The sequence below is a fragment of the Siphateles boraxobius genome, unplaced genomic scaffold, assembly GCF_051911475.1.
Source record: "Siphateles boraxobius isolate OS27281-9 unplaced genomic scaffold, OSU_SipBor_1 33, whole genome shotgun sequence".
NCBI lineage: Eukaryota > Metazoa > Chordata > Actinopteri > Cypriniformes > Leuciscidae > Siphateles > Siphateles boraxobius.
Genome location: NW_027508953.1, coordinates 9,846,585 through 9,872,888, shown reverse-complemented (window position 1 = coordinate 9,872,888; position 26,304 = coordinate 9,846,585). Strand labels below are relative to the sequence as shown.

At 42.0% G+C, this 26,304-nt stretch overlaps 1 protein-coding gene across 1 annotated transcript in view; it reads left to right on the top strand.

The window, feature by feature from the left end:
- Positions 1-26,304, top strand: part of kcnh8 (potassium voltage-gated channel, subfamily H (eag-related), member 8) — an 84,290-nt gene that overhangs the window by 4,228 nt on the left and 53,758 nt on the right. The window contains exon 2 of the mRNA XM_077195444.1: positions 20,561-20,794. Within this exon, the coding sequence (XP_077051559.1) occupies positions 20,561-20,794 (234 nt within the window). The remainder of the gene's footprint in view (positions 1-20,560; positions 20,795-26,304) is intronic.

Sequence of the window (26,304 nt, the reverse complement as noted above, 5' to 3'; positions counted from 1 at the left end):
TAACAGCTTGCATTCTTGCTGGCGTTGTTTTTATGTACAATACTTTTCCACAGTCTCTGTTGACTGACTTACAAATAGTTTCTTGCTTTTGATGGAACTTTTTTGCATTTGTGACGTCTCAAAGCAGAATATTTGAATCCACTTTGTTCAATAGGATTCAAGTCCAGACTTTGACTTGGCCAACTGTGACTAAAGAGCTTATCCATACTGGTGGATTAACCATTACAGAAACAAAAAAAAATATTTTAGTAATCAACAATACTGTTAGTTTTGGAGCTGTGGCATAAACCTTACATTGGGTGGTGCATGGTCTAATAAATATATGAACATACTGTATATGCATATATTTAAATATGTGTGTGTGTGTATGTATATCTATATATACATAACAGAGACCACACACATATATATACATATATATAATATATGTGATATAAACACAAACTTTTATTTTAGAGTCGATTAATTACGATTGACAGCATTAATATATATGTATCTATATGTATAGTATATATGTATATATATAAATATATATATATTTGTAGATGGATGTTTTCTTCATTACATCACAGACACAAATGCAAGAGCACACACTCAAGCCAAAGCAGAACGGTGGCCAGTTTTGATTTTGTATGTGCTGTGCAACTGCAAATTGTTTGTGAGGATAATGTGATGCTTGTCCATACAAAATTTGCCACCATGATGCCAAAATGATCTAGGTTGTTGACAGGGTGTGATATGAATAAATACTGTAGTTCACATAAATGGCTGTTGAGATAGTATTCTCAATTGAAATGAGTAGAGGCTTTGACTTATATAAACAACATGGAAAGCTTGATTTTCATCACAGGGGGACTTTAAGATAAAGTATAACCAAAAGTCAGGCTTGAACAACACAAGTTTTTTTTTTTTTTTGTGAACTGTCCCTTTAAAAATTGGGTTCAGGACTTGAAAAATAAAACATTTTGAGAAATAGAAAAAAAGTGATGCTTTCCTTAGCGAGCTCCACTAATTACAGCCTTTACCTCATAATCTGAGTTGCATAAGAAAGCATGCTGACTTGTTATTGTCAAGAGAAGCTATACATGCAAGCTATAACTCCCCTCTGCAGCATCATAATGTGTGTGCTTGCTGCTATGTGTTGATATTCCATCAAGACGAAAGACTTCAAAATACTCTTTTCACACAGGTACCTGTCATGACAGCATATGGTGGGTAATTACAGTAAAGCAGTCTGTGTGTGTACCAGTTTGCGTGTGTTTGGAATTGTGTGTTACCCAGGAAAAAGAGAGTGTAGTTAACTGTGAAAGAGTAATTTAGAGTAATTTTGTCCTTTTAAAAGAACACTTCAAGTAGATGCTTTCCATTGGTAAAATCACAAAGCGGAGGGTTAGACACCCAAGTCAGGTAATGGAGATATTTCAGGCGGTTCACTCTTGCATGTAATGCATAATCACACTGCCAGTGAACTCAACACGTATCAGACACAAAATGAGGAAATTTGCATGTCTGCTGCATTTCCTCCAGTTGGGAACAGATCTGTAGGTTTGAAAGATGGTGAAAATGCGGCTCTAGACTGGGAGAACAATGCGGGTATGTTGTTTGAACTTGGGATAGAGATGTCAGTGTGCTGTGCTGTTCTTCTGTTGTTCCCTGAAACTTCACACAGAGCTGAAACTGAACTCATCAGTCATCATTAGGGAAGAGAGACAGGAACTGGAACCCTAAGAGGGAAAACATAATAAATGCCAGAACAAAAGAAAGAATGCAGAGAAACGAAGAGACAGAACATGGAGTATGGTCTTTTACCTTTATGTAATATGACAACATTTTTGGATGGAAACATGCAGGACACCATGAGGATGCACTCTGCAGTTTCAGCAGGGTTATCCACACGTGTCAGACCAGAATACAGAAGGAACTCACTCACTGTTCCAGAGTCTCTGAGAATGGAAATCCGGAATCGTGCCAGTCTACACTTTCAGACCTTGCTATCTTCCTTTGTCTTATTAACATTCTGAGAATACATTTTTTGTGCTCCGGCACAAAGCATGAATTGAAACTTAATTTGAAGGACCCTGCTGAGACAGTGACAAAACATTATGTAACCACAACAGATTAGCCAAATAAAACAATTGAACCTATTAGATGCGATGTAGCGATTTCAAACTCTTACTACAGAAGTGCAATTGCTGCTTCGTTTATTTCTGAAACGATTTTATTGCCATGTGCAGATGGTTTTAAATTAGTGTGTTCAGTTTCTTGTCAGCTCTTATCATGCCAGTAGAGCTCAGCCTTGAGTATTTGAAGTGGTTGCTTTTATTGAGATTCGTGAGGCAGTTAAACATAAAAACACACTTAATTCATGTCAATAAAGGAGAAGTCAAATATTTTTTTCCTCTCTCTGTGCTCAAACCTGATTTCAGATGTCAGCGCAAGACATTATACAAGATGCATTATACATTGGACTTTTTCAAGGAAATAGGATTCAGAACAAGACGACAGTCAAGATCTCAAGCCTGCAAAATCAGGGCCATCCCAAAAACATACTTAATCATAAGCCTTCTATAGCTCAGAGTCTGAATACTTATGGCTTGGTGTATACTGTGCACTATACTGCATACACTGCCTGTTGTTGTTATTTTTTTTTTCAAGAAGTATGTGGAGCAGTATGCGTAATGCAATGAAATGTTTAGAACAGTAGAATGCTACATAGTTGTCATCACATTTAATTCAGTGGGAAATGTCCGGTTATTACCTTGGAAAAAATGGTCATATTTAGCCTTTTTTAAGTTTGTGTATAAGCCATTAAGAGAACCATTTGTAAGCAATTTGCTAAAATAAAAATAGCATGAACATTGTTAAAGGGATAGTTCACACAAAAATAAAAATGTCATTAATTACTCACCTCATGTCATTCCAAACCAGTAAGACTTTCTTTCATCTTCGAAACACAAATGAAGATCTTTTTGAGGAAATCTGAGAGCTTGCTGTCCCTCCATAGACAGCTACATACCTGTCACTTTGACGCTTCAAAAAGTTCATAAATAGTCACATTATAAAACTAATCCATATGAATTGAGCGGTTTAATCCAAGTTTTCTGAAGAGACTCGATCGCTTTATATGATAAAGAAACAGATTGAATTTAGGCTTTTGTTCACATATAAACATTGATCAGTAAACATAAACAGAAGCTCATAAAAGTCAGTGGAGTCTAATGTTTTGGACCCTACTGACTTTCACTGTAATGACAAAAACCACTGAAATCCTATTCAAAGTGTTTTTGTGATCTGAAAGAGAAAGTAATTTGGAACAACATGAGGGTGAGTAAATTATGTTGGATATTTCATTTTTGGGGTTAACTGTCTCTTTCTGTCATTATTTTTGCAATTTTGTTGTGTGCCACTAATGACAGCTTTAAATTACAACTTTAACTTTTGATGTTAAAGTTGTTTTGATTGATTCAGAAAGGGCTGTAGTACTCGAGTCCAGACTCAAGACCGTTTTTCTATGGTCTCGGACTTGTCTCGGACTCGCTGGTATTCGGACTCGGACTTGCCTCGGTCACTGGTTTTCCAAATATGGCTTTTGGTCTCGACTGAGTCCAGGTGTCTTTATTATGTTCCCAGTAAGCACACATACGTCGCCGGTAATGTTCTTGGACATAAAGTTATCATAACTTACGTCTGGTAATACTGGTTTCATGAGGTAAAAAAGGTATTTCGGGTTTCATGAGGTAAAAAAATTCAAACGATTATTGGGTTACACTTTATTTTAAGGTGTCATTGTTACAGTGTAATTAAATATTTAAGTACAGTGTAATTTTAATTAACTACATGTACTTACTAGGGTTAGGGTAGGATTAGGATTTGGTTGAGGGTTAATTGCATGTACCTATGCATAATTTACTGTTATTACTATGGTAATTACATGTAACATATGTAACAAGGACACTGTAAAATAAAGTGTTACCCATTATTGTATACTGTACGAAATGGATTATCGTCGTGTTTGTATTACATTTGTGGTTGTGCTCAGTGTTTTTACAAATGAATGCTCACGTTAACGTTAATGATCACTTCTTTTCTACACTACTGTACATCTGGAGTAAAGCTATATTGTCATTTAGTTGCTCAAATGCTCAGTACTAGTTCCTAGCAGTGGTAATAGTAGTGGGTTGGTGTTTGTATATTGTTCTAACACTGCCATTATGAGGTATCGTCACCATATGTCATCATTCTGGTTTCTTTAGATTAGAAGATTATATGATGTCAAGGGGAATGTCTATACTTAAAAATCCTGGTTGTTGTGACACTGTTTTTGCTTTTAGATCAACAAATAATAACCCCAAAATGATTGTCTTGATAATGTCATGCATAAGACTTTTTTTTTCCTGTCCTGGACTCGGTCTTGACTCGGACTCGAACCTTTTTGGACTCGGTCTTGTCTTGGACTCGAACCTCTTTGGACTTGGTCTTGGACTTGGACTCGACTAGTCCTGGTCTTGGACTTGTCTTGGACTCGACAACGGTGGTCTTGACTACAGCCCTAGATTCAGATGTAAAAAGGTGCAGCTAAGATTGTGTCCATGTCAAGTTTAGAACATTGCATTGTATTTCATACGTCTGATACAGTATTTCATACGTGTGATCTGGCTGTATTCTGTACATTTAGACAAAGAGGCTTAAAATGTAAGACTGCATTGCATTGCAATAGAAGGTTCCAGCATCTGTCCTGCCATTCCCTCCCCCAAACATTTCTCTCTTTCTCAACCGGTTCTCTCCATCCTTTCCTTCACTAATCATACTGCCTCTTTAAATAGCTTTCAGGTGTTCCTGTTTGGGACATAGGCTCACAAGATGGGGACAGAGGGAGGAAGTGTGCGTGCGTGTGTGTGTGTGTACAATCTGGGGCAGATGAGAAATGTGGACATTCCCCCCTCTCTCTCCTGCTTCACCACCTTTTCCCCTCCATTTTTCTGCATGTTTTTCAGAGTTGAAATGCAGTTTTTCGCATAAACACACAGATACACACACTCTGTTTTTACAGCCTGGATTCAATCTGTCCAATTAAACATAAACTGACAGAGTAAACCACATGAGGTCTGGTATGGAAGTGAGAGAGTCTAATGTATTTTTTTTGCTTGTGAACATTGTCTGTGACTGCACACATGAAAACGTGTGTGAGGATAGGAGAAGGACACATATTGCACAACAAAAATATACATTGTGCGCATATATTTATAAAAAACATGAATATGCTTAGATATATACTCACACAAACACTCCGCTACAAGTTGGATTGAACAAGTTGGTCTTTTCCGGCTGTTTTTGTACTGCTGGCCCAGAGGTTATGACCTAGGAGTGAGTAGATGGACAGTAAGATAGAGAGATTTCTCTTTTGGGATGTGCTGTCTGTAGATGTGGAACTGGTATGGCTAGTAGGCCCACTTTAGCATGCATCAATGTCAGTCATTGAAAAAAATCCATAACTACTACCATTTTCAATCCCTATTTTTGTATATTTTTGCTCTATTAATTCTGTGATAGTGCTTAATCTATACCACATCAGTTGGGTGTACACAGGCAAAAAAATAAAAATAAAATAAACGTTTTAATAAAATAAAAATGTAAAATAAAATTTTACAATCATATTTTTGGCACATAATCAATAAAACAATATTATAAACATGGACTAATACTAATTTAGATATAATAATGTACAGTATGTAAATATATTCCCCGCCCGAAATCTGCGATACAAAAAGTAGACTGTTTGATTGAGGAAAATATAAATGTAATCGTAGAGGGGAAATCTCTGGGATGCTGTTTAGAGAGTTATATCCAATGGATTTAAATGATTGGTTGTGTTTTATACCAGAGAGTTTGTTTGTCTTTGCTATTGTTACATGCATTTTTAATGAGGAACTATTATACTTTTTTTCTTTAGTGTGTTGCTGTTTGAGCATGAAAAAGGTCTGCCAAGTTACAAAGCATAAAGTCAACTCCAAAGGGATTTGTCATGTCACAATATTACTCATTTCAAAAATTCCGACCCAGGGCATATGCAGAAAAGGACGAGGCCTGGTTGAGTTACTAGGAGTTGAGTAAGGAGTTGACCAATCACAACAGTCTGGTCCAGCCAACCAATCAGAGCACATTAGGTTTTTCGGAAGGATACCCTAGTGAAAAAGCACTTAAAGGTGCCCTAGAATGTTTTTTTTTATTATTTTATAATGTTTCCTGGGTTACCCTTATAATGTTAGTATGTTTTTTAGATAAAAAATTATCATAATCTAGAAATAAATGGCATTTTTCCTAGCCTGCTTTTAGCCTCTGATTTGAACACTCTGTTTGAAGGGGCGTGTCTGCTGTGGGATTCTGTGTAACCGCGGCCACTGCTGTGATTGGCTGACATGCTTGCATATGAAATAGCTACGCATTAGATGTGAAACTCTCTCCCGAATACTTTTACTACTGCTATTATACGTTTTTACTATAACAGCTATCGAGATTAACGAATCGTGAGATGTTTTTAAAGTATTTAGATCTATTCCCATCACATAAAATGTTGCCGTGATGAGCATTGAGCAGATGACAGTGTGTTGATCGCGAGAATGAAGATCTTATCATTGCAAAGCAGTTTCTGCACTCTCTAATGCTTTCACCAATGCAAACACGATGATGTAAATACAGTAAGAGCTTCGTTGTGCAGTAACGTGCGCCATTGATTTCATAACGAGTTTGGCAAGTGTCCAGATAAACTCGCGCTGTGTGGAAAGATTGTTCTTTGATCGCTTTCTGTATATAATTTGTTCACAATTTAAATACGATTATTTTCATCCTACTAAAAGAAACGATGTGAAGCTGATATTTTAGTCACTGGCTTGACTTACTGATGCATAAACAGTATTGAACGATTTTGAGAGAAAGATTACCTGTCTGAACTTGAACAATTACACATCAGAAAGTGTTGCTTGGTAGCTCGATCCGAGGCCAGCTCTGTATTGGCCCAAGTTGAGGAAACAGTCGGTGAAATGTTTGGAAATTTCCAGAGAAAATAAAATTAACCCATTGTTTCTTCAGAGGCTCAGATGAAGGAACTAAAAAATACTTTTGTGTTCATGTGTACATCCACACTGAGCAACTGCCATGCTTCGGCTGCGCAGTTCCGCCTGGCATTGAGGGCTGGCATTATGCAAATATTTGGAGGCGTACATATTAATGATCCCGACTATCGCGTCACAGTCGGTATTGTGTGGAGAACCGACCGTTTTTCTGGGGTGTTTTTCATAAACGTGAATTAAATGAGAACGCGAAAACAGTCCAGTTTGAGATTCACTCTATGTCATGTCCATCCACTGAACTCTTGTTATTTGACTATACCAAGGTAAATTCAATTTTGAATTATAGGTCACCTTTAAGCACAATTTACTCGTATGTACTTCAGTATAACAAAAAGTATTTGTGGCACGCTATAAATTGGTATACTTAAAGTCTGTTAAATTGGAACAATTTGTACTAAAATGATTTTAGTTGTCCAAAAGCAGTGCTGAAGTTCAATTAAAGTTAAATATGACCGTTTGGTTACCACTTTATATTAATCGGCTTTAAGTACTATGTACTTACCTCAAAAAATAAGTACAAAGTACTTATTGTGCTGATGTTGTATTGTAAAACACTTGTGCTGCTATTGAGGAGTGATACGGGTAAGGTTAGGGTCTGGTGTTATAGGTAGGTTTAATGGTGGGTTAAGGAGTAAGGGAAGGGTCAATGGTGTAATTAGAAATGGTATTACATACATTAATTAGAGCTGTAATTACACGCAGGTATTTTCAAAATATAAGTACAACGTAAAAACATGTATGTACACAATAAGTCCATTGTATCAAATTATATATTTCAATGTAAGTACATATTACCTATAGCCACTTAATATAAAGTGGGACCCTTGTTGGTGCTAAAGAGGAACTATTCCAAGAATACGTAAGTACACTTTAAGTATATACGCATGTAAGTTTTGAAATGCAGAATTCACACAGCAAACTTCAAATGTATTTCGGTGAAATTACAATTGCAATTCAATTACACTGTAAGAGTGTTGAACATACTGTATATTAACATTATACTGATAACAAACTGGGGTTACTTTGTGTTCTTCCTTTAGTGTTACAAGTAATACTATAAGCAAACAGATTTTTCCATCAATGACAGCACAAATTATATGTATTTAAAAACTGCAAATTGCAGAGGAAAATCTCAATATAGGTGCAGTAAACGGGGTGTGAAAATAAACGCCAAACGACCTGTAGAGAACACGAAAATGCATTAAACTTGAAGCTTTTGAAGAAATAAAGCCAGCAGACACAACATTTAATAGCTATCATCTGCAGAATGTTTTGCTTCCCTTTTTTTGCTGACATGATCTGTCATTTAACGCTGCAGGAAGCAACTGCATAAACCAGGATAACATAAGTTTTATTCTTGTGCACGCGCTAAAACACAGACAGTTCCGTTCGTTGATGGAAGAATGTGAACGTGCAGAACTGCTTGAGTTTCAGTGCGTGCGGATGGAATAAAACTATGCGTGAAATTTCTCTGCTGATTGTCTCTGCGCACTTCAACTTTCAGGGCCCTATCATACATCCGGCGCAATGTGGCGCCAGGTGCGACGCAAGTGTTTTTTGCTAGTTTCAGCCCGACGCAGTTATCATTTTCATGTCCTACGCCACTTTTTTTAAATAGCATAGGCATTTGCGCCCATCTGTTCACCCATGGGCGTGCTGGTCTGAAAACGAGGTGTGTTCAGGCGCTTTGTTGGCGCGTTTCTATTTTGAGGCAACTGAAATAGACCATCAAAAACCTGGTCTAAAGTCAATGGCACTGTATTTTATTTATTATTTATTTATTTGTTATTTAAAGAGTGCATTAGTAATATTCGTATATAGGCAGGTGCACAATGCGCGTACACTCTGCTTATTACACACAGGGATGCGCAGCAGCACACAAACATGCCAAATATTAAAATATTTGTGCGAGCGCAACTGGCTTTTAAAGGGAATGGGAGACTCTGATTGGTTTATTGCACGTTATGCCCAAAACACACCCATTTCTCATTTAGACATATGTGTCAAACTCAAGGCCCACGGGCCTATTTTGGCCCACCACATTATTTTATATGGCCCACGAGAGCATATGATTGTCTTAGTATTAGGGATGCACCGAAATTTAGGCTGCCTAAAATAGCATTTTCAGTTTTTGCCAAAAAAACTGCTTTGCTGTCACAAAACATGTGACAGTTATCCACTACCAAAGATGCACAACTTTGCAGCGTGTTCCACTGTGTGCACTGTGCTCTTTGCTCCGTGTTTACAGCACGTTCTGCTCAATGTTCTGCTGCAACCTCCGTGTGTGTGTATGTGATTGTGTTGCGTGCTCTGTTCAGTCGCTCACGGTCACCAGAAAGGCTAAGTCCGCTAAAAAACGTGCCATGCTAGTAGCCATGCTGGGCAACGCTGGTAAAATGATGCTATCCTCTTGTTCACTGCTATCTGCTCACATGCTCTGATAAAAATAGCTTTGTAGGTCTGTTCTTTATTTTGACTATTGGTCAAAAAATAAATCCATTAAATCTGATTCTGCTGCATAGAACTGAATGAATAATATATTGATATTAATATATTGATATTTAATATTGTTTTAATATAGGTACCAGTATCAGCCTTTTCACCGTTTGTATCACTCCGCTTGTCTGTGATTGCGCGACTTGCATCATTAAGCCAGTAGGTGGCGACTAGTGACTGTCTTTAAGAGTGAAGTGTTTTGTTCACTATATACACTGAACAAAATTATAAACACAACACTTTTGTTTTTGCCCCCATTTTTCATGAGCTGAACTCAAAGATCTAAGACTTTTTCTTTGTACACAAAAGGCCTATTTCTCTCAAATATTGTTCACAAATCTATCTAAATCTGTGTTAGTGAGCACTTCTCGTTTGCCGAGATAATCCATCCACCTCACAGGTGTGGCATATCAAGATGCTGATTAAACAGCATGATTATTGCACAAGTGTGCCTTAGGCTGGCCACAATAAAAGGCCACTCTAAAATGTGCAGTTTTACTGTATTTGGGGGGTCCGGGGGGGTCCGGGGGGGTCCGAAAACCAGTCAGTATCTGGTGTGACCACCGTTTGCCTCATGCAGTGCAACACATCTCCTTCGCATAGAGTTGATCAGGTTGTTGATTGTGGCCTGTGGAATGTTGGTCCACTCCTCTTCAATGGCTGTGCGAAGTTGCTGGATATTGGCAGGACCTGGAACACGCTGCCGTATACGCCGATCCAGAGCATCCCAAAAATGCTCAATGGGTGACATGTCCGGTGAGTATGCTGGCCATGCTAGAACTGGGATGTTTTCAGCTTCCAGGAATTGTGTATAGATCCTTGCAACATGTTGCCGTGCATTATCATGCTGCAACATGAGGTGATGGTCGTGGATGAATGGCACAACAATGGCCCTCAGGATCTCGTCACGGTATCTCTGTGCATTCAAAATGCCATCAATAAAATGCACCTGTGTTCGTTGTCCATACGCCTGCCCATACCATAAGCCCACCGCCACCATGGGCCACTCGATCCACAATGTTGACATTATCAAACCGCTCACCCAGACGACGCCATACATGCTGTCTGCCATCTGCGCTGTACAGGGAAAATCGGGATTCATCTGTGAAGTCCTGGGCTGGTGTTAAGAACACGGGGTCTGCGGTTGTGAGGCTGGTTGGATGTACTGCCAAATTCTCTGAAACGCTTTTGGAGATGGCTTATGGTAGAGAAATGAACATTCAATTTACAGGCAACAGCTCTGGTGGACATTCCTCCAGTCAGCATGCCTATTGCACGCTCCCTCAAAACTTGCGACATCTGTGGCGTTGTGCTGTGTTATAAAACTGCACATTTTAAAATGTGGCCTTTTATTGTGGCCAGCCTAAGGCACACCTGTGCAATAATCATGCTGTCTTATCATTATCTTTATATGCCACACCTGTGGGGTGGATAGATTATCTCGGCAAAGGAGAAGTGCTCACTAGCACAGATTTAGACAGATTTGTGAACAATATTTGAGAGAAATAGGCCTTTTGTGTACATAGAAAAAGTCTTAGACATTTGAGTTAGACTCATGAAAAATGGAGGCAAAAACAAAAGTGTTGTGTTTATAATTTTGTTCAGTGTATATAAAGTATTGAACAAAACTTCAATTAAAAAGTATTAAAGTATGAAAAAAAAAGTATGATTTTAATTTATCCATTAAACATTGATTAACTCAGGAAAGAAACAAGTTGCTGAAAGAAACCAATCTTTATTGCTTATATAAATTGCACATTTGCCTCTGGACACAAAAAGATTTCACTGGTGTTTGATTGAAATGTAACATCTATGCAAAATAATCCTTGAAAGATTTCTCATTTAAGGCCATTCCTGTATGGAATATGTGATTGTGTGTTGTCAACAATAAGCAGAAACATTCTGTATTTCCATTTTGTAGTGTGGATCATTCATTAGGACATTTATCCTCATTCTCATGTTTAAGAATCTGTTATCTGTTTGACAAATAATTTATGCTACTGCCCACTGACATGCTTTTAAAGCTATTGTTATCCAATTGTTTTGGCCTTCAAACACCTTAAAATGCACATATGTAGGTCTCGAGGGAGCATGCCACTGAACCCCCCTAACTACCTCGCATTTGAATGCGTGTGTCTGAGTCGTAATGTGGGCTGGTGTGGGTACAGTGCTGCCAAGGCTGAAATTTTGACCCAGTCTAACCCTGTGTATAGGCCTACAATACATTATTCTCTGTATCAAATCATGTTATCTTATTACCCAGCCCCTGATGTTTCGGCTCAGCACCTGATGTTTTTAAAACCTAGAAACGCCCCTGCAAATGCATTTACAATATTTGTAACTTATATAATAATAAAATAAAAAGACAGTTATTTAACCATATGTTAAGGAGTAGTAACATTTTGCAGTCTTACAGTTACAACCGGCCCTTTGAGGGCAGCCATCGAGGGGGTGGCCCTCGGTGAAAATGAGTTTGACACCCCTGCATTTAGAGAATAGGGACAACCCTTTTAGACCATGCGCGCCGACCATTTTTCCAGTCGTTGAACTAGCAAAAGTGGATTCGCACACACCTTAAGTGCACGTGCGCCGTGCGCTTTAGACCATGCGCTTAGATCGTTAAAATAGGGCCCTAAAATATGTATTAGGAATAAATAAAACTTCTGATCAAGTCCGTGAATTTCTTTCACCATTTCAAATTGACTATATGTTGTTTTCTTTATTTGTCATAATTACTTCGAACTACTTTCTATATGTAAAGCTGCTTTGAAACCATTCAAAATTGTGAAAAGTGCTATAGAAATAAAGTTGAATTGAATTAAACAATACTTGATATTCAAAGTGTGGTTAACTCAAAACACATTTCCTGTAAAACTTTATCCATTTTATACTCAACAAGTAGACCTCAAAATCAGTTCATTGTATTGTACATTTAATCATAACAGGTCAACAGAGGATTCAACAAAAATAAATTACTGAAATAGTTCTTATATTTAACAAATTAACCTTAATTGCAAATTGGCAAAAGCTGTCTTTGGAAATTCTGCCCTTACTGCATCTGTTCCCTAGTGAAAAAAAAAAACACATTTAACCTTATTTCTTATTATTCTCAGGTTAGGTAAGTTGAGTCTGGCCTAAATTATAAGCATTTTAAATTAATTACAATTCGGTCTGAAGACTTCTCTGTGGTATGTTCTTGTTCAAAGTCTTTAAAAACACTATAATTCAAGCCTCGGTAGGCAGTTTTTGTAATCTGGGGTTTCTTGTCCTCAGCTCTGGGTTTCTTGTCCTCAGCTCTGGGGTTTATTGTCCTCAGCTCTGGGCTTCTTGTCCTCAGCTCTGGGGTTTCTTGTCCTCAGCTCTGGGCTTCTTGTCCTCAGCTCTGGTGTTTCTTGTCCTCAACTCTGGGCTTCTTGTCGTCAGCTCTGGGCTTCTTGTCCCCAGCTCTGGGTTTCTTGTCCTCAGCTCTGGTGTTTCTTGTCCTCAGCTCTGGTGTTTCTTGTCCTCAGCTCTGGGGTTTATTGTCCCCAGCTCTGGGTTTCTTGTCCTCAGCTCTGGGGTTTATTGTCCTCAGCTCTGGTGTTTCTTGTCCTCAGCTCTGGGGTTTCTTGTCCTCAGCTCTGGGCTTCTTGTCCTCAGCTCTGGTGTTTCTTGTCCTCAACTCTGGGCTTCTTGTCGTCAGCTCTGGGCTTCTTGTCCTCATCTCTGGGGTTTCTTGTCGTCAGCTCTGGGGTTTCTTGTCCCCAGCTCTGGGTTTCTTGTCCTCAGCTCTGGTGTTTCTTGTCCTCAGCTCTGGTGTTTCTTGTCCTCAACTCTGGGCTTCTTGTCGTCAGGTCTGGGCTTCTTGTCCTCATCTCTGGGGTTTCTTGTCGTCAGCTCTGGGGTTTCTTGTCCCCAGCTCTGGGTTTCTTGTCCTCAGCTCAGGGTTTCTTGTCCTCGGCTCTGGATTTCTTGTCCTCAGCTCTGGGCTTCTTGTCCTCAGCTCTGGGCTTCTTGTCCTCAGCTCAGGGTTTCTTGTCCTCGGCTCTGGATTTCTTGTCCTCAGCTCTGGGCTTCTTGTCCTCAGCTCTGGGCTTCTTGTCCTCATCTATGGGCATCTTGTCCTCAGCTCTGGGTTTCTTGTCCTCAGCTCCAGGCTTCTTGTCCTCAGCCCTGGACTTCTTGTCCTCAGTCCTTCTAGGCGTTGGGGGTTTAGTGACGTATCAGTATCCAAAGAGGCAATCAGCTCATCAGTCTTTTATACTCCTGTTGTTTACCACTGAATTCGGGTTCTAATCTTCTTGATTGATGCAAGTTGCCACTTTCCTAAAATTTCCAAGATCCTATATATGGATCAATAATCCAAGATTAGCACAATCAAATATGTATATCTTTAGTTGCACCTCAGCACTACTTCCGATTAACTAAAGTGCATTAAGTACAAAATTAGTTGTTCCAATTTAGCAGACTTTAAGTATACCAATTTAGCATACTAAAAGTACAATTGTAGGGTAGTATACTTAGCATAAAATAAATGTATTTCGAATACATTTTAGTATATTTATTTTTCACTTGGGGAGGCTTTATATATATACATAAACTAAACAGAGCATTACTGACAGACTCCATAAAGGTGCTGCAATAATGTAAAATATGTGAAAAAATTATGTTTTTGTTGTTTTTATTCAAGCATGAAAACCTATTCTAGTAGATGCAAAAACAAAATCAAGACTTTGTAAAGGGGCTTTGTAAATGGGTCATCCTTAAAGGTAACACGCCCTTCAAGAAATCATGCTTTTAAAGCGTTAAATCTTTGCCAATAATCTATTGTGATATGTTGTTCATCAATAAAGTATCCTGTTGTCTAACTTGTGCCTGTCAGCCAACCAGCACTTATGAAGTTACTCTTTTTTTTTTTACTCTCCCCGTCGGTATTCTTTAACCTTTTTCTTTGATCTCTCTTTCTTTTCTCTCAGCATCGTTCTTTTCCCTGCCCTGTAAATATTTCCTTTTTTCCTTGTTTTTCTCTCTCGTCATCTTTTTTCTCATATCTCTCTGGGTCTGACCTCCAACACATACACTGTTATAAATGAGAGCCTAACTTTACTTTTGCTTATGTGAGCAGAACAAGGCTCAGTAAAGTCGTTCAGCACCAAATGTCTGTTGTCTCGCCACATGAACTCTTCTCATAAATGCCAGCATTTAATAAGGCTCATATGCGTTAGTCTGGGGATTCAGAGATGAGGCTCATGAGCTGTCCTTCGAGAAACGTTTACAAGGCAGTGTTGCTGTATTCATTTATGATGCGTGGATGCTATTAATCTGTTTTGACACAATGACAGGGTAAAACAATAAAACAAGTCAAAATGCAGAAAAAAATTATCCAGGCAGGAAATTGGTTATGCAATGAAATAGAAAGCTTCAACGGCTCTACATGTGAAAGGCATTGTTTTGTTTATGTCTAAGATGCATGCAAGGTTATGTGACTTTCTGACTTTATATATATATATATATATATATATATATATATATATATATATATATACAGTATATATATTTAACGTCGCTGCCCGATGAAACTCATGTATGTCCAAAACGGTTACTTTTCAGGAAGTGAAAAGAACAACGTAATTTCAAAAGCAGTTGAACGTACATTGCATACTTGGTACGGCATCTTTAAACGTAACCATATTTTTGCCAGTCTAATGATATAATCCACATTTGACCAAAATCGAGTTTAAATGGACATACGTGCATATTTTACAGACGGTGGTCGTTGCGCGTTCTTCCGATCATTAATTAGAATGACCAAGTCGCGTTTCATATTGACAGATGAATAGGCTACGCTCAGTTTATTAAATGTCTCTTGCGAACTATGAAGGGACAATGAATCAATACACTGACATGGCCATGCTAGACTGATACTTTGTTTGCACAGTCCTACCGTAATTTTGTGAATATATAATAAACTTGAGAACAGTTGTCAAAAACAAACATTTGCTGATACTTTACCTCACAGTGTTATTCGGCTATCCAATGCTGAGCTTCCAGAGACGCTTAAGATTAAACTTCACAAGACCGGCAAGATGCCGCACAGGGTGGGAGATACGCGGCGTGATTGCCAGCTTTGACACCAAATGGATATACGTGAAAATCAGATGACATGATTTCACAACTTTTCATTGGTCATTTAGATAATGTGAAGCATACTGTATACGGAAATGAACCTGGACATTATATCCGTCAAAAAATCAAAAAATCGGCAAAATGGACATATGCGGTTTTCATCGGACAGCGACAACATATATATATATATATATATATATCAATCAGTGGTGGTCCGTCAGGGCCAGCAAGGCCTTCTCTGCTGGCCTAAACACTGACTTGCACTTTAATATATTTTTTCCATGAATGAGTATTAAATTATTTCGCAGTAGATTCATTTAGATTGATAATAACCGGTAAAAAGGATAATACATTTTGTTTCTATTATTCTATTTTCCACAATGTCAAAGCAACGCAGCTTAACCCAAAATACAAGCTCAGGCATGCACTTCTGTCCATACAAACTCCGCTGTTCTGCGCTCTAGCCAGAGAATACTCCCGTTGCAGGAACACTTTTAGTAGTCCAAGAAGAAGCAAATATATTTATTAAGTAGCTATAACGAAGTTATACACAAATCCGCCACAAACTCTATGGGCGCCGCCATCTTGCCTGCCGCCATTACTGCGTGCCTGCTAAGGGTGACGATGTGACACTTGCCGGTGCCCTCTAATGACATTTCAATGAAAGCGCGTCCTGCTCATGAAAGAAAATGTCTGGTGAAAGGGAACATTGGGTAGATAATGTCAGGTAGTGGCCAAAACTTACCAATAAAGGTAATTTATTGATAACATAATGTATTAATGTAAAAATGCGTCAGCCAAATGTAATGTAATGTAAGACATGACAACAATAAAACCGAACTGTCATTACTAGCTGTGTTGCTAATATGTTCACAAGCTTCACAAGTTCCAAATAACTCAGTGTTTCCCCTACCATTGTTTTGTAATGATACTATACCCCGCAATAATACTATTTAAATACGAATCCTACGTGTTCTGTGTGAATGAATGGTGCAGTCGATGCGCAGTTTCATTTAACACACACGCACGTGTGACTCTCGAGCTGTTTATTGGACACGACTGCATGAACTTCCCCGAGACGCGCTTGATTCCTGCCGGTTCCACAGTGAGAGCGGCGTGGCCAGAGAAATTTTAAGCGCTGCCGCATATTACAAATAGTTTTTCAGCGTGAGAAATACAACGTGTGGCGGGAGAGCCTGACAAAAGACTGAAATGAGTGACTGTCACGCTCAATGCGTGACTCTTGAGAGCCCTGCAACTACTTTCTATGTTACTTTCTCCCGCCCGCAAATAGACTTTTTTTCTGTACCGTCAAAAAATAGTTTCAAGTTAGCCTACGTGTCGCCACCATACACATCAGCATAAATGCTCCTGATAAATTATTTGTTATTAAAGCATTAACACACAAACCACACTGTTATAACATAAAAGCAAGCTGCTACTGCGTGCATGGTATGACTGAATGCACGCAAAGTGCGTGCGCTCCCTTAATAATTCCTAAAAAGTTGCTTTTCTGCAACAGATAAATAAAAATATATTAGTTTTTATATGTTTTCTTCCTAGATATATTTCTAGTTTGCGGGAGACCCGCGTAGGGATGGCTCGATACCACAATTTTGGCTTCGGTACGATACCAGAACCTAATACCTCGGTATCGATACTAAATCGATACCACAGGTAAAAATAAAATAAATAAAAAAACAGTCTCAAAATTTAAGTGACAATTAAAAAACACTGCTTGAAACTCACCACCACCAAATGTGCTAAGAAAAGGTATCAAAATGTAAAATAAAATAATAATAATTCAGTCAGGGAACATACAGTAGCCTAGGTTAAATTTTGATTTTGAACAAAAAAACCCCCCTGAAATTATACAATTAAAATAGGTTAATTTCTATAATAATATATTAACATATAATAATAATAGAATACTGAAATGACATGTAAACCATTGGCTGTCATGCATCAACAGAGAATTATAAACATTTATTGCATTTATTCATCTTGGTTTGGTTACTGTTTGGGTTCATATTAGTTTAATGCATTGCTAAACATGTATTAGTATATTTAATTTTCTATGTCATTTAATTACTGATTGATATAGATAAATAAATGCTATAATACTGTTAGGTCAGGTTACCTAATAAATGTTGACAAATGTAGCTTAATTCATATTGCTACTATTACTCTCTCTCTCTCTGCTTATTCCTCTAGGGGTCGCCACAGCGGCACTAATATGCCATTCATTTTACTATCACACTAATACTAAAATTAATATTATTCAAATTTGTATTCTTTATACATTCAAATTCAATTGATATATGTTTGTTTGAAAATGCAAAAATGATGAGACCTAAACTTAATTGGTTCTAGCGTGCCATGCAAGCAGATTTGAGCTTTCGTGTTTACTGTATCATATATAATTGATAAGCTCTTACGTATGTGCGCTGTTCAGTGTTCAATAAAAGTCTAAATTAAATCAGTTGAATGATGGACTAACCTGTCGATCTCTGAACTCTTTGAACAAGTCAGGTCGAGAAACTGACAAGTCAAGTGCTTTGGCAGATTTGATGTGTTGCCTCCCCGTTTGCAGAGTGGTGCAATGATATCTGTTTCTTTAATTTTCTCATTACTTTTGTAGGCAAAGTAATGCCTTATTTCACTCATACTGCTCTCTCTATTTATTAATTTCGGGCGTGTAGAAATTCGAATGAGCTTCATTTGATCCATCGTGTTCCTCTGTTGTCACCGTTTGCCGGTTTCGCATGACCCGCGTCAGTTTAGGTAGCGCACTGCCGCCTAGCGGTGAACTTCGAAACAGCAGCGCATCAAATACCGAATTGAACAAAATTATGATATTGTACCGTTCGAAATATAATATATACCGGTATTTTTGCAGTACCGGTATACCGCGCATCCCTGCGAATCGTTTTATTCTCCCGCACACACAGAGTGAGTGCATTACTGCCCGCACCAGGAACTCTGTGTAATCCGTATGGCCGTAAACATGGGCAGTCAATTCGCAACAAAGGTTTGTGAATTTCTCAAACGGTTTTATTTGTAGTTAAACAGCCAACAACACAATACGCTCTTCCCGGCATCACTGGACGGCATACGTACTAAAAAACTACATAGAAATAACATTTCGTACAGCTAACATCTGCTACAGCCGCCTACGGGTCCAACGCTACTTACTTTGTAGCAAGGCATGGAGTAATGGCGGCGCTGCTTTACTTCTGTGTTTCGCCGGATTTGTGTATATGTTAAATATTATATTTCACTAGATTTTATAGTGTAAAACATATTCAAGCGCGAATGAGAACCGTTTCGAGGTGGATGCCAGGTGTGCACAACCCCCCCCCAAATATTCAAATGTCACATTTTCAAATCGAATATCAAGTACCAACCCACCGAACGAATATTTGAATATTCGGGTCCAGCCCTAGAAATTAAAACGTTGCTTAAACCAATCAGATAATCAGTCAGATTTAATTAGCCAATCACATATATACAATCTTATGCATTTTAGTATTTTCACACACACAAAAAATGATTTTAAGCCAGTTATTTATACTTTTAATCTAGTGTCAGTAGGACATATCAGATTACATTTCCAAACATTCCTGCCTTTAATTTTAATAATCCAATGAGATTGTTGTATGCACAAAGAGTCTGACAACAGTCGGTATGCTCCAACACAAAGATCTGATCTCACCATCATCAAGTCTGTCTGTGATTACAAGAAACTGAGACAGACTAAATCGAGAATAACTCTGGCAACATCTCCAAGACGCTTGAAGAAACTTACAAGCAAAGCTACCTGAAAAACTATGTGCAAGTGTACAAAAGCTGAACAAATAAAATCTATTTATGACCTTATTTTTGAAAGCCTCCTCACTTTACAGCATTTTTACACAAGTGCCTACAATTTTTCAGAGTACTGTGGCTTTGCAGGTCGGTTTCTTGAAGTGTGTTGGAGACGTTGCCACGTTTGGATTTAGTCTGTCTCAGTTTCTTGTAATCACAGACGGACTCAATGATGGTGAGATCAGATCTCAGTGTGGAGCATACTGGCTGTTGTCAGACTCTTTGTGCATACAAAGATCTCACTGGATTATTACAATTAATGGCAAAATTAATGAAATGTAAAATGATATTTTCTACTGACACACTACAGCAAAACTGGTTTAAAACCATTTTTTGGGGGGTCAAAATACTAACATGCATTGGACTTTTGCACAGGACTGTATAAAATACAATGTACTATTCTTATTCAGCAAGCTTGCATTAAATTAATCAAAAGTGACAGTAAAGATTCATATATTTATATTCATCAAAGAATCCTGAAAAAATTTATGATTTCCACATAATAAGAAATGTTTCCTGAGCGTCTGAACCAGCATTTTAATGATTTATGAAGGATCATGGACAAGGCACTTTCTACAAAGGTAATTTTGGGGGGGTGGAAATTACTTTCTTGTATATAATCCGAATCAATTTCAAGCATTCAGTTGTTTTTGCTCAGATGTTTTGACCAAGCTGCATCAACTTCAGTTCCACTTAAAAAGATTTTGACTTTACAGGCTCTGTTTCAAGAGATCGAAAGAAACAGGAGGTGAAAACTATTCAGTGAACATACTAGGGCATCTTTTTTTTTTTTTACCTGTTTTGTCCCCTTGCTGTTAATTAGAAATTGGTGCCAACATGGCCTCTGGTAAAACATAATACTAAAATATTATGAGAGCATCTAGTTAAAGTTTAAAAAACGGATAACTGGTCACAATAAACATTAGTAGACTTATATTTTTGCTTGATGTTTGTGTTTGGAACAGACAGCAACTTCATCCTGGCCAATGCACAAGTGTCCAAAGGCTTCCCGATTGTGTACTGCTCGGATGGATTCTGTGAGCTCACTGGATTTGCCCGAACCGAGGTCATGCAGCAGAGCTGCGCATGCAAATTTCTGTATGGGCCAGAGACCAACGAGAACATCATTCTTCACGTGGACTCTGCGCTCGAGGAACGGAGCGAGCTCAAGGAGGAGATAATGTTCTACAAAAAGACTGGTGAGAAAAAAAAACGTTAGATGATGCATTTAGATGTTGGTGATTTAGCAATATTTGCAGTATTTCTTCATCACTGTAAAACTTACAGGCAGTTCCACTGTGAAAGTAGACCAGTAATAATACATAGAAGGTTAAACTGATCCATCACTAGTAATAGCACATGGATGTATTACAGCACACCTTTATAAAAAGTGAAATCTCTAGCCATTGTTAGAAGCAGATGGTTTTATTAGAGTTGGTTGGCCAAAAGCACCAGAGAGACTCTAAAGTCGGATTACAAAATAAAGTCCAGCAGGTGTGCAAGTTTATTTGTGGAATTTACGATGACACTGATAAGAGTATATACTACTACACAATGCTTTACAGATGTCGACTTTACAAATGCAAATTCTAGGATTCCTTTTTCTTAATATGGCATATCTCACTCCCTTCCACACTTTTTTCTTCCATTCAAGGGGCACTAATGGTAAATTTAGAGCTTGGAGAATGAATGTATTTCTCTATGTAATGGATTATTTACTAAAAAATACCACCATAGGTACTGTGTCACGTTGCACACACGGGAAACAGAGAGATCCAATTTGCAGTATTTATTAGGGTAATCCAAAAACATAAATCCAGTCCAGGCAGGGGTCAAAACCAACGTAGCAATCCAAAAACATAAAACAATAAACAAACTAGCACAAAGCAGAACAGACCTCAAAAGTGACGTGATGAATAACAACGACTCCGTGACAAACACTAAAACAGACAGGGTATATATACACTCAAACTAACAAGGTGATGGGAAACAGCTGAGTGCAATGAACTGATGAGTGACAGACAGAATGCTGGGAAATGAAGTCAAACGTGAAAGACACCGTGAGAACGAGGACCTCTAGTGGCAACCCAGGGAACACAAACCAGACACTGTGACATAACCCCCCCTCTACGGAGCGGCTACCAGACGCTCCAAGACCCACAAAAAACAAACAAAACAAGAGGCCAGGAGGGAGGTGGAACGGTGGAGGATCAGGGGGAGGGATGGGGGCCAGGTCCATGGAAGGGAACAGAAACAGGGGGTGATGGTTTAGCCGGCGGCCAGGGTGAAGCAGACGGTCCATGGGGCGGCCAGGGCGAAGCAGACAGTCCATGGGGCGGCCAGGGCGAAGCAGACAGTCCATGGGGCGGCCAGGGCGAAGCAGACAGTCCATCGGGCGGCCAGGGCGAAGCAGACGACCCATCGGGCGGCCAGGGCGAAGCAGAAGACCCCTCGGGCGGCCAGGGCGAAGCAGAAGACCCCTCGGGCGGCCAGGGCGGCGAAGACCCCTCGGGCGGCCAGGGCGGCGAAGACCCCTCGGGCGGCCAGGGCGGCGAAGACCCCTCGGGCGGCCAGGGCGGCGAAGACCCCTCGGGCGGCCAGGGCGGCGAAGACCCCTCGGGCGGCCAGGGCGGCGAAGACCCCTCGGGCGGCCAGGGCGGCGAAGACCCCTCGGGCGGCCAGGGCGGCGAAGACCCCTCGGGCGGCCAGGGCGGCGAAGACCCCTCGGGCGGCCAGGGCGGCGAAGACCCCTCGGGCGGCCAGGGCGGCGAAGACCCCTCGGGCGGCCAGGGCGGCGAAGACCCCTCGGGCGGCCAGGGCGGCGAAGACCCCTCGGGCGGCCAGGGCGGCGAAGACCCCTCGGGCGGCCAGGGCGGCGAAGACCCCTCGGGCGGCCAGGGCGGCGAAGACCCCTCGGGCGGCCAGGGCGGCGAAGACCCCTCGGGCGGCCAGGGCGGCGAAGACCCCTCGGGCGGCCAGGGCGGCGAAGACCCCTCGGGCGGCCAGGGCGGCGAAGACCCCTCGGGCGGCCAGGGCGGCGAAGACCCCTCGGGCGGCCAGGGCGGCGAAGACCCCTCGGGCGGCCAGGGCGGCGAAGACCCCTCGGGCGGCCAGGGCGGCGAAGACCCCTCGGGCGGCCAGGGCGGCGAAGACCCCTCGGGCGGCCAGGGCGGCGAAGACCCCTCGGGCGGCCAGGGCGGCGAAGACCCCTCGGGCGGCCAGGGCGGCGAAGACCCCTCGGGCGGCCAGGGCGGCGAAGACCCCTCGGGCGGCCAGGGCGGCGAAGACCCCTCGGGCGGCCAGGGCGGCGAAGACCCCTCGGGCGGCCAGGGCGGCGAAGACCCCTCGGGCGGCCAGGGCGGCGAAGACCCCTCGGGCGGCCAGGGCGGCGAAGACCCCTCGGGCGGCCAGGGCGGCGAAGACCCCTCGGGCGGCCAGGGCGGCGAAGACCCCTCGGGCGGCCAGGGCGGCGAAGACCCCTCGGGCGGCCAGGGCGGCGAAGACCCCTCGGGCGGCCAGGGCGGCGAAGACCCCTCGGGCGGCCAGGGCGGCGAAGACCCCTCGGGCGGCCAGGGCGGCGAAGACCCCTCGGGCGGCCAGGGCGGCGAAGACCCCTCGGGCGGCCAGGGCGGCGAAGACCCCTCGGGCGGCCAGGGCGGTGAAGACCCCCCGGGCGGCCAGGGCGGTGAAGACCCCTCGGGCGGCCAGGGCGGTGAAGACCAGGGCGAGGGCGACCATGGCACAGGAACAGCAACAGACACCGGCTCATAAACAAACACCGGCTCATGCACTGGAACAGGCACTGGCTTTGGAACAGACATTGGCTCCAGCTCTGGAACAGGCACTGGCTCTGCCTCCGGCTCTGGAACAGGCATTGGCTCTGCCTCCGGCTCTGGAACAGGCATTGGCTCTGCCTCCGGCTCAGGAACAGACACTGGCTCTGGAACAGGCACTGGCTCTGTCTCCGGCTCTGGAACAGGCACTGGCTCTGCCTCTGGAGCAACAGCCACCTGCTCAGGAACTGCAAACACCGACTCAGGAACAGTCACTAGAACAGAAATAACCACAAGGACAGACACAAACACAGAAACAAGCTCCGGCTCAGGAACAGACACTGGCTCCGGCTCAGGAACAGACACTGGCTCCGGCTCTGGAACAGACACTGGCTCCGGCTCTGGAACAGACACTGGCTCCGGCTCTGGAACAGACACTGGCTCCGGCTCTGGAACAGACACTGGCTCCGGCTCTGGAACAGACACTGGCTCCGGCTCTGGAACAGACACTGGCTCCGGCTCTGGAACAGACACTGGCTCCGGCTCTGGAACAGACACTGGCTCCGGCTCTGGAACAGACACTGGCTCCGGCTCTGGAACAGACACTGGCTCCGGCACAGGAACGGCAGACACTAAAGGTCTGAAGGGCGTCTCCAGGATCCGAGCTAGACGCTCTAAATAGCCGATCAGTGCCCCTCCGGCCACGAGAATGGGCATCTCCCGATCTGTCTTTGACTGGGCAGACGTGGCTTGAGCCGTCTCTGTCTGGGCAGATGTGACCTGAATAGTCTCTGACTGGGCGGACGGGACGTGAGCAGTCGCTGACTGGGCAGACGGAGCGTGAACAGTCTTTGACTGGGCAGACGGAGCGTGAACAGTCTCTGACTGGGCAGACGGAGCGTGAACAGTCTCTGACTGGGCAGACGGAACGTGAACAGTCTCTGACTGGGCAGACGGAGCGGTCTCTGGCTGGGCAGATGGACTGTGTCTCTTCCTCCTCCTCCGTCCATGAGTGCGAGAGGGCGCTGGGCTGGACGGCGCCAGTGGTGAGAGCTCGAGGCTGGACGGCGCCAGCGGTGAGGGCTCGGGGCTGGACAAAACCAGCGGCGAAGATCCTGTGCTGGGCGGAACCAGCGCCGAAGATCTAGTGCTGGGCGGAACCAGCGCCGAGGATCTTGTGCTGGGCAGAACCAGCGGCGAGGATCTTGTGCTGGACAGAGCCCGCAGCGAGGATCCTGTGCTGGACGGAACCAGCGGCGAGGATCTTATGCTGGGCCAGTCCGGCGGCTCCGGATCAGAAAAATCGCCAGGCGGAGGACGGTGTCGTGGAACTTGTCGACCACCTCCTCCCCTGCAACCTCCCCGAGTTCTGGAGAACTTCGCCAGACGAGTCCCCAGAAACGACTCACCATTTCTGATGGAAGATTTCGCTGAAGCCTTAGCCGCTGCGGCTTCCTCAGTCAGTTGGGCCCATAAGGCAAAACATTGATGAATGTTCATACGGGGGGGAATCTCTTCAACCCGCGAATTCCCCCTCTGCTGCCTCCTCTCCTTCTCGGCATTTGGGGAAGATCCACAAAAGTCCATACTGCTGGATCTATTTGTGGACGGAGTCGTTCTGTCACGTTGCACACACGGGAAACAGAGAGATCCAATTTGCAGTATTTATTAGGGTAATCCAAAAACATAAATCCAGTCCAGGCAGGGGTCAAAACCAACGTAGCAATCCAAAAACATAAAACAATAAACAAACTAGCACAAAGCAGAACAGACCTCAAAAGTGACGTGATGAATAACAACGACTCCGTGACAAACACTAAAACAGACAGGGTATATATACACTCAAACTAACAAGGTGATGGGAAACAGCTGAGTGCAATGAACTGATGAGTGACAGACAGAATGCTGGGAAATGAAGTCAAACGTGAAAGACACCGTGAGAACGAGGACCTCTAGTGGCAACCCAGGGAACACAAACCAGACACTGTGACATACTGTGTAAACACATGGTACAGGTACATGTACACATAAGCATTCAGTATCATGGTACACATCAATGTACCATAGTATCTGCTGCACCATGACACCACCATGGTACATTTCTGTAAGTGTAAAAAACAAAGGGTTTTTAATAGTAATAATAATATTTTTAAATTATATGTATATACTATAATAATTTATAATAAATAAATATATACCAAAAAAATATTTATATTATGTTTTATTCCTCCTGCTCCATATATTATATTGTATTGTACTGTATCGTATCATATATCATATGATTTAGTTTGCTAAGGTCTTAGATCTTTAAATGCTGCTGCCGGGTTTTTACCTCGCTGTACCTTTTTCCTTGTGCTCATTCTCCTCTCCCCCTTTGTTCTGTATTGAATGGAACATCTCCAGCACACTTGTTCTAGAGAGCGTTATTATTTCATCCCCTTTTCTTCTCCATAATGGTGAGGCTTTTTCGTGAGGAAATGAGAGATTTGACAAAGACTTCTCCAGCTGTGAGCAATCAGACGGAATTCCCCTAGAGGCTTCCAGTAACAGCTACTGGTGAAGAGAGAAACACACACACACACACACACACACACACACACACACACACACACACACACACACACACACACACACACACACACACACACACACACACACACACACAACTACATATAAATGTCCTGCCGCACACCCACACCGCTCAATACAGACAGACAAACAAGCATTCACACACACACACCTACATGGAAATTGGGTACCATAATGGTGCTGCTCTTTTTGGATTTGCTGATCTTTTTTGTTTCAGATTTTTTAGCACTTTAAATAGACTGAAAGTAATGTTTTGGCAAGTAAGCTAAAAATGTGCTTCCTGTGGTAACATTTAAATTAACTAGTTTTATTCAATTCGGAAAAACTGTGAATTGCAACTTATTTCA